Source organism: Nanorana parkeri, unplaced genomic scaffold (genome assembly GCF_000935625.1).
Source record: "Nanorana parkeri isolate BGI_ZX_2015 unplaced genomic scaffold, ASM93562v1 scaffold88, whole genome shotgun sequence".
Lineage (NCBI taxonomy): Eukaryota > Metazoa > Chordata > Amphibia > Anura > Dicroglossidae > Nanorana > Nanorana parkeri.
In genome coordinates this window covers 2,210,280-2,220,030 of record NW_017306356.1, presented here as the reverse complement: position 1 = coordinate 2,220,030, position 9,751 = coordinate 2,210,280, and the positions used below count along the sequence as shown (strand labels likewise).

The following is a 9,751-nucleotide window of genomic DNA, read 5'->3' as shown; positions in this document are numbered from 1 at the left end:
GGCGGGCGTGTGGGCGGGGCGGGAGCTGCGGCCGGTCTTTACACAGTTTATGTGCAGCTACCCCGAAAGTAAGACCTAGCGGATTTCTGTAATATAAGACCTACCACCGAACTAGGTCTTATTTTCGGGGTAGGTCTTATATTACAGAAATCCCTGAAGATAGTGCTAGGTCTTATTTTCGGGGGAAACACTGTATGTATGTATGTATGTATGTATATATTATCATTATTATTTCTTTTATATTCTGACGACGGCCGCTGTAAAAAAACAACCCAAAAAACAGAAAGGGCACCTCCCTGAAATGAGACGGGAACCTCCCTGAAATAAGGTTTTGCAGGTTGGGATGTCTGTAAATAGGGAAGTAGGTTGTTTACCACGACAGTAGAAGTGATTTTTTTCTGAAGATATGGGTAAACAACGCGATCTAACAGCGTTTGAACGTGGGTAAATTGTTGGTGCTCGGAGCCATGGAGTGAGTATCAGCAAAACAGCAGAATTCGTTAAATGTTCAAGAACAGCTGTTGTTAAAGTGTTTAAAGACTGGACTGTCAGCCGAAAATCTTGGTAGGAAACGTGTGAATTGTGGCTGTCAGTGACTAGTCAATGTTAGAGCAGAACGGAGAGTGGCAAGACTGGTACAAGACAACAGAAGGGCAACAGTGCATCAAATTACTGCAGCTCTTAATCAGGGATCCTCTCAAATGATCTCTGAACGCACTGTTCGCCATACACTGCATCGTATGGGATATGGAAGCCGAAGGCCTGTTCGAACACCTTTGCTGTTAACAAGATAAAACGTCTCCATTTCGCACTAAGGTGGCCCAATGATGTACTGATGGGGTGGTCATAATAATCTGGCCACTCAGTATATATATATATGTCAGAGCTATATATATGTATAATAATAACGGTGTGACTGGCTCAGCGTGGCGGCAGTGCGGGGGGGTCACCAGAGCTTATTTGGTGTCACCGGAGATGTGCGGGATCACCGGAGATGTGCGGGATCACCGGAGATTGTTTAGTGTCACCGGAGAAGTGCGGGGTTACCGGGGATGTGCAGGGTCACCGGAGCTTATTTGGTGTCACCGGAGATGTGTGGGGTAACTGGAAATTGTTTGGTGTCATCGTGAATGTACGGGGTCACCGGGGATGTGCAGGGTTACTGGGGATGTGCAGGGTCGCCAGAGATTGTTTGGTGTCACTGGAGAAGTGCGGGGTCACTGGAGCTTATTTGGTGTCACCGCAGATGTGTGGGTTCGCAGAGGATGTGCCGGATCACCGGAGACTGTTTAATGTCACCGGAGAAGTGCAGGGTTACCAGGGATTGTATGGTGTCACCAGAGATGTGCGGGGTCACCGGAGATTGTTTGGAGTCACCAGAAATGTGTGGGGTCACCAGGGATGTGCGGGGTCACTGAGGATGTGAAGGGTCACCAGAGCTTATTTGGTGTCACCGGAGATGTGTGGGGTCACTGGAAATTGTTTGGTGTCATCGTGAATGTGCGGGGTCACCGGGGATGTGCAGGGTTACCGGGGATGTGCAGGGTCACCAGAGATTGTTTGGTGCACTGGAGAAGTGCGGGTCACTGGAGCTTATTTGGTGTCACCGGAGATGTGTGGGGTCGCAGAGGATGTGCGGGATCACCGGAAATTGTTTAGTGCTACCGGAGAAGTGCAGGGTTACCAGGGATTGTATGGTGTCACCAGAGATGTGCGGGGTCACCGGAGATTGTTTGGAGTCACCAGAAATGTGTGGGGTCACCAGAGATGTGCGGGGTCACCGAGGATGTGCGGGGTCACCGAGGATGTGCAGGGTCACCGAGGATGTGCAGGGTCACCAGAGATTGTTTGGTGTCACCGGAGAAGTGCGGGGTCACCGGAGCTTATTTGGTGTCAACGGAGATGTGCGGGGTCACAGAGGATGTGCGGGATCACCGGAGATTGTTTAGTGTCACCGGAGAAGTGCTGGGTCACCGGAGCTTATTTGGTGTCACCGGAGATGTGTGGGGTCACTGGAAATTGTTTGGTGTCATCGTGGATGTGCGAGGTCACCGTCGATTGTTTGGTGTCACCGGAGATGTGCGGGGTCACCGAGGATGTGCGGGGTCACAGGAGATTGTTTGGGTGATGGAAGTCACCAGAGCTTCTTTTAATTCACTAAACTAAGGGGCAACTCCCTTGTAAAACGAGGGTTAACCCGTTAGAAGATAACGGGTTAGTAGTGGGCAACTTAAGGATACTTCTAACACCTACACTCAAAACTAAATAAAAGAAGAAAGAAAAGGAATGAGTCAGGCGGTTGGTTTATTAATGATGACCCAGTGATAGTCTGTCCGTGAGAAAACTCCCTTTCCCTCAAAACAAAAGGACTTGATACACCCCACCACTCCAATTAGAGTAACACGTTGCAGACGAGCAGAAAGGAGTTAATAGCACACACGGTTAAATTCGAATCAGTGGTACCCATTACCTAATAACTGAGAATTTGAAATTTCAATAACAAACTGAAAACAAAAGATGAAATAACTTGGGAGTAAAAATAAGAATAATATCTCTATGAACAAAGAAGACATCCATACAGGAAATATTAAATAAATAAATAAGTAACATCTAAAAACACCTGAGATAATTCAGTCGAAAACAGAGAGAGGGGGTGTTGCGAACTAGAGATATACATAGAACTCTTCATTACATTTGAATAGGAAAATCAGAAGAACATTTTCCTTTTTCGTTGTCTCCCTCCTCTCTTACCCTTCCAGTTTGGGTTCCTTCTCCTTGATCAATACAACTCACAAAAGTGGACATACGTGTGTAAAGGATAAAAGAAAAGGGACCGAAGCAATAGCTACATCGGTTACCTTTTCCTCCCCCCCATGGTGGGGATACAAGGTTAATGTTAATGAGGATCGATCCACATATTAATCATGACTGTATGTGTTCTACAATGTTTTTAATGGTAGTCAGTGAATCTAATGTGCAATAGTGTGTGGTTTTTCAATAAAATTATATATTTTCTACAATTGGTTGACGTGTCCGGATCCTTAAGTTGCCCGCTACTAACCCGTTATCTTCTAACGGGTTAACCCTCTTTTTTTGTACTAGTTCAATTGGGCCACGGATCGGACGTAACAAGCAATTATGTGTAAATCTAATTAGGGCAGACATAATCAGTCGGATCTCCAGGAAGGAACACAACCCCCTTTTTTCTGCAACTCCCTTGTAAATTGAACAGCCTATTTGTCTATAATAAAACAACCCCTATATATTATTACTGCACTGTAGCGATTGTTATTATTATTATACAGGATTTATATAGCACCAACATCCTATCTAAAGGCAGAGCCAGCTGTACCCGTCCCCTCCCCCATCCATTCCGCCAGTCAGCGCTGGTGGATCGGAGCGGGGAGGGGGGAATCCAGCCCCTCCCCTGTCACGGCAGAGAGCCATGACAGGATCGAGAGGTGAGCAAACGCCGGTATGTGTTCGCTCACCTCCCGATCTACTGAGCCGACCTGTGACAGTCTCATTGTCACAGGTCGGCTAGAACTATGAGGTGAGTGGAAAGCACTCACCTCATAGTTCTCCTTTAAAATACCCGACAAGAGCGGGCAGCTCGTTGGCTGCCGGCTCCTATCATACAAGAATTTTCCGGCCAGCTCTTTCGATCAGCCGATCGAGGGATGCCGACCGAAAGGGTGCCGACACCACTGTGTGAATTTCGGCTGGTTCCTCAAAAAACGGCCAAAATTCGTTCAGTGTATGGGCACCTTTAGAGCGTGAGTGTGCATGGCATGGAAAGGTAGTGCGAGTTATAAGACTAATTCAAGGGACCTGTCAAGGATAGAAATATCAGTTGCTCAATTGGTCTTTAATACATGCTCAACTACTTATTGAGTTACTGGCCTGATAAACATTTACATGTCAGGTGATTTGCCAGCTAATATAAGCATGCCCTCTCCAGGTCAGTGAGCAGCCAAATACCCTGGAACTTGAAGCCCTGGAACTTGAACCTTCAAAACTAAAGGTGTCCACACATCTTTCAATTTATCTGCAGATTTTCTGTGGTCAGATGGAAAAAGTGCAACAGATTGGTCAGGTGGAGATTACTCCAGCCACACAGTTAAGTGTAGATGGAGGAATCTGTCGCACCTTTTCCATCTGACCACAGAAAAACTGCAGATAAATTGTAAGGTGTGTGGGCAGCTTTAGTCAACGGTGAGAGCTCCTATATTTCAATCTTGACAGGCTTTTCTGAAACTATGCTCCACCCACCCATTAGCAGTGCTCATATCTGTCACCTCTCCTGTGAAGTGCATAAAGTGTTTAATTATAAATGACACACAGCCTTAACAGATTAAAGGCATCTAATTTCAGCTAAGATAGTACTAATTTGGCTGGTTCTAGGTTTACAAAGCCAAACACAACAACAGGTTCTTCTTTATGCCTTTCGCTGCCAGCCCCTGCTCTCCACACTTTACCTCAAGTGGCCGGACCATTTTTGCTATTCTTTTCGTTTTTTAGTTTTTTAACTTACAGCTTTATACGTTTATAAAATATCCCCCAAACCATACATTTTCTGAAAGCATAGGTCCCGTAGAATAAAAAGATGCTGCTAATGATTTTGTGCATCCTGGAATAGTTGCACAAATGTTATCAAAACAACATGTTCTATAAAAATACACTACAAAACTGAATACGCAGGCTATGCGAAAAATGTGGTGGTTGCCTTCATACCTATGCATTATTATATAGATAAAAAGATGCAATGCAGCATGTTACAACATGAAGCAATGAGCTGCGGTGGGTTAACATGCATAGAGTTAAATGTACTTTTAAAATAGATAAAAGATAAGAAAGCAACACACTACAGCACTCGTGCTCAACATGCACAAGCGTGCGTTCCGTGCACCCCACTGGTGTTAATAGGTCCTGATTGAGTTGGTGCACCACAGTGCACCAACACACTTAAGGTGCATTACCACAGTGTGTGTAGTGCATGTGTACATTATGTGTGTGTGTGTGTGTGTGTGTGTATGTGTGTGTGTGTGTGTAAATGAGGAACGTTTTTTTGTTTAAATTTTTTTATATTTTCCACAACCCACTCTTTCTGCTGTTACAGGTGGGAGGAGAGCAGTGAGGATCGGAGGGTACACAGGAGACAGTGGGTTGTGGAAGGGATCAGATTGCCGGCACACAACAGGAAGCCTCTGGCAGGCACTGTGGAGCAGTGGAGGAGGGCAGTCACATTTTGTTATAAATGTCTGCGATCAGTGGCTAGTCATCCACTGATCACAGCTATTCATTAATCAGCAGAGTCTAGGAGACCCCAATGCTATAAGTTCATGCTTCCTCTGTAACACTTATGTAAGTGGCAGTGAAAGCGTAAACCTTTATATTTTATGACAATACCTACAGTGTTTTTTGTTTGCATCTTGACTACATGTTGCTTTTTTTACAGTATTTAATAAGTGAGCGGGACAGAGATCCCCAGTGCAACCCTCATTGTATCAGAACACAGTACAGACCAGTTTGTGCTTCAGATGGTCGAACCTATGAATCCACATGCGACTTCCAAAGAGCCAAGTGCAAGGATGCTGCCCTTAATGTGGTTCATAAAGGAAAGTGCAAAGGTAACTTACTGCTTGATGAAAGAATAATATTTAACATCCATGATAACTTTGAGGCATCGTTACTTTACCTATTTAGAGCAAAGTGATGGAGCCTGCTGATAACTTAGTAATGTATACTAACCCACCACCATGCTTCCTCGCCACCTCCCTGCTCTCTCAGAGCACATTGCTATAAACTTAATTGGTCTAATAGAGCAGGAAGCTATATATAAAAGTCAACTGGCAGCCCATGGGACCTTTTTTTGCATTCTGCATCTCCTTTGCTCCATTTCATTATTTTCTTCCTTCACTAAAAGATATATGCCACACTGTTGCAGGTTTGCATATAGCATCATCAATTTATGCAGCATTTCACGTACTATTCATTCACATCAGCCCCTGACCTCAAGAAGCTTATAATCTAAGGTCCCCATCTCCTATACACACATACTAGGGCCAATGTATACCTTGCTCTGCCTTGATAGCTGCACATTAATTGACTCCCATGATGTTGCCTTCACTTGCTATTGGTTTTCAATGGTATGGATGTCTCTTGTGAAAAATAGTGCATGATTTTAAACACAGTACTAATATTGCCATCCATATAAAAATGAAATTATGCAGTACAACTGTTGATATTTTATTCCCAGATGCTGGCCAGAGTAAATGCCGTCTGGAAAGAGCTCAAGCGCTGGAACAAGCAAAAAAGCCTCAAGAAGCTGTCTTTATCCCAGAGTGCAATGAGGATGGATCCTTCACTCAAGTGAGTAAAGAATAATAATGTGCAGGCCCTAAAAAGACTAGACAGGGCACATTTTTCCAGGCATCAAATTGCAGAGCCATATGATTTGGTAAAATATAAATTTGAACTACTTTGCAACATTTAAAAGGGAAGGTATTTTGAATGGAGGTTTATTTTATTTTTTTTGAAGTTTCACCAACATTTTGTTTCATTTGTTTTCTTATGTTATACGCATTTAATACAGGGTGCTAATCTTCTCTGTGTGTGCAGAACATGGTGGGCTGGTAAACACAAAAGGACAGCACTTGCCTTGCATTTCTGAACTAGTCCTGAGAGGAAGATTAGTTGTGTCCCTCCTTGGAATCATTTAGCTGTATGTGGGTAATCTAAGACCCTGGTATTCGGGTTTGCATTGACAAAATAATTGTAAAGCAGCTATATGCAACTCTGAATTACCAGGCTCATACTCTCCTACTGCGATCTGAAAGGGTAAGCATAACTTGTTTATATGCAATAGGTAAAACATTTCAAAAGTTTTATACATAAGCACAGAAATTATATGTAACAAACACTACGCATTCTCTGTACATTGTTCCACAATGCGCACAATGGTAGTGCAATAATTATTAAAGGGCAGTTTGACTTGCGCAGGCGCACATATTCAATTTTCATCTCTGCCAGAAGCAGTGTATGAGAAGTAAGAAGCTTCATACCATCGATGTTACCATCACCGTACCATGAAATCTGGAGCTTACATACTAGGTAGCTTTTAGCTTCTACTTATAACAGTATACACCAGGTAACAGTAGACAGAACCATTTTACTAAATGTTCAGCTGTACGGTCATGACTAGGAGTGGCAGAATTCTGTGGTGGAACTACCAGGGTCGTATGTGTACAACTTTATTGCTATAACATAGGGGACTAAGAAATCCCCTATGTAATAGCCAGTTCACCTAACAGGTCCTCTTTATGGAGACATCAGGGCTCTCCAAGGCCTCTAATGTCACCTAGGGACCCCCACAGAAGCTGATGAAGCAGAGACCTGCTTCATCAGCTTCTCTCCGGTGTTCTGCACCAGAGAGTGACACTGAATGCAGGAAGTGATGTAACATACATCACTTCCTGCATTCGGGGACAGGAAGAGAGATCAAAGGGAGATCGAGTAATGATCTCCCTTTGATCTGCTGTTAGAGCGTCGCCGTGCCGGTCCCAGCCGCACCGGCCACATCGGATCATGGACCGGCAGCGGCGACGAGGAGACAGGGGGAGAAGGGGAGCCAGAGTAATAAAGGGTTAAACAAATACAGGAAACAGGTAGAAGGGGGGGCTTACCGGTTTGAAGGAGGACCTTAGAGGGGTGGGATTTCAGGAGGAGGGTGGCACGTGGATAACAGGATCATTCCTGAGGACACCGGTCACAGGTCGGCTTAGTAGTGGGGAAGGGGGCGGGTACAGCTGGCTCTGCCTCTAGATAGGCAGAGCCAGCTGTCACTCACGCAGCTGGGCGGATCCCGTCAGCTACTTCGGGATCCGCTCCAGGAGCTGTAGCTCGCGGTATACTGAGCTTAGGGTAACGGGAGGACGCTAGTTTGTGTCCTCCCGTTACCCCAAGGAGAACTATGGGGAAAAACACTGACCCCATAGTTCTCCCTTAAACCCCCTTCCCATTCAGGCCATTTTTCAGTATTCAGCGCTGCGGTACTTTGACTGACATTTATTCCGTCATGCAACGCTGTACTAAAATTAATTTTATACCATTTTTTAGGGACAGATAGAGCTTTCTTTTGGTGGTATTTAATCACCACTGGGGTTTTTATTTTTTACTATATTAAAGGAAAAATTACCGAAATTTTTAAAAAAAACTGTTTCCCCTATATTAAATGATAAAACATTTATTATTACCCATTTTTTTGGTAAAATATAAAAGATGGGGTCACGTCGGGTAAAAAGACACCAAACATGTCAAGCCTTAAAATTGCGTGCGCAATCGAAACCTCAAAAAACAATAATAATCAAAATTGGCCATAGGCGACGCTTTAAAAGCTTTTACCGCTCATCAGTTTAGTGTTATCAGTGATTGATGGCCCTAAAATGATTGCTCTCAATGCGACGTTCGCGGCGATATGTAACGTGTGTAGCGCAATTGTCGTTTTTGCACGCTGGTGCACCGGACGCATATTTACGTTTATATCTGCGTAAACGTGGGGGTGGGGGAGTTAAACATTTTGGGGGGGTTTTTTACTTTTTTTATATGTGACTTTTATTTTTTTTATTTATGTATATATTTTGCACTTATTGTTATTGCTATAACAATCCCCCTATATAATAGCAAAGGCACACTGACAGGTCCTCTTTATGGAGACATTAGGGGTCTCTAGGACCCCTAATGTCACCTGTGGACCCCAAAAGAAGCTGATGAAGCAGAGATCTGCTTCATCAGCTTCTTTTCTCTGGCTATAGCAGCCAGATGACTGACAGGTGAATGCGGAAGTGATGTAGCACACATCACTTCTGCATTCACAGCCCGCAGGGAGGTCAGCAAGGAGCTGATCTCCCTTCCTCTTACTCCTGACGCCCTCCCGACCCGATCCCGGGCCACAGGTGCGGCAGCGGATCCCGGGATTGAAGGTGAGGGGTCAGGGGGTCAGGCTATGGAGCCGCCGATCGTCTATATGTGAAACACCCGGTAACGGGTGTTTGCATTGGTCGGGTCTTTTCTGCCCGTGTGCGCCCGCAGAAAAAAAATGCCGTCTGGAGACGGCAACCCGCCAATGCTGCAGTGCCGTCCGTCCGTTTTTTTACAACGGGCGGACGGCAAGTGGTTAAAACAGCCTCCTATCATACAGGGAACTACAAGTTCCAGCATGCACTCACTGTCCCTGTACAACTCTGACATATTACCCAGGGAACTACTGCAAGGGGCTTGTGTCATGGTCCTTGGAATGCTTTATCTCCTGGGACTTCTGTGTCATTATACATATCGGACCAATCGCTGCTTGCCCTGTTTCAAGTCCTCATTTGCATGGCGGAGAGGACCTAGGTGAGGACTGGAGGATAGTTTGCAGTTGACCAATAGGAAGGTGGTCGGTTGGGCCACCTTCAAACTGTTGTTTTATAAAAGTGTGTGTGTGCATCTAATAAAGTAGATTCCTGTTTGAGCTTACATACAGCCTGCCTGGTGTTTGTTCTGAGCAATCACCACTGGATACGAACGGCACCGAGCTGTAGTTCGAATCCCGAATTATCGGATGTCCGAAATATCAGACGATGCAGTCTGAAATCTAAGGAGTGCCGGGAGAGTGGGAGCGAGCAGGGGCTCGTTACAGCTTGCATGCTGGAACTTGTAGTTCCCTGGGTGATTTATATGTGTGTGTGTGTGTGTGTGGGGGGGGGGGGGG

The 9,751-nt window shown here is 44.9% G+C and overlaps 1 protein-coding gene across 1 annotated transcript in view; it reads left to right on the top strand.

The window, feature by feature from the left end:
• Positions 1-9,751, top strand: part of SMOC1 (SPARC related modular calcium binding 1) — a 349,454-nt gene that overhangs the window by 121,840 nt on the left and 217,863 nt on the right. The window contains exons 2-3 of the mRNA XM_018552448.1: positions 5,459-5,630; positions 6,260-6,372. Coding sequence (XP_018407950.1) covers positions 5,459-5,630; positions 6,260-6,372 — 285 coding nt within the window. The remainder of the gene's footprint in view (positions 1-5,458; positions 5,631-6,259; positions 6,373-9,751) is intronic.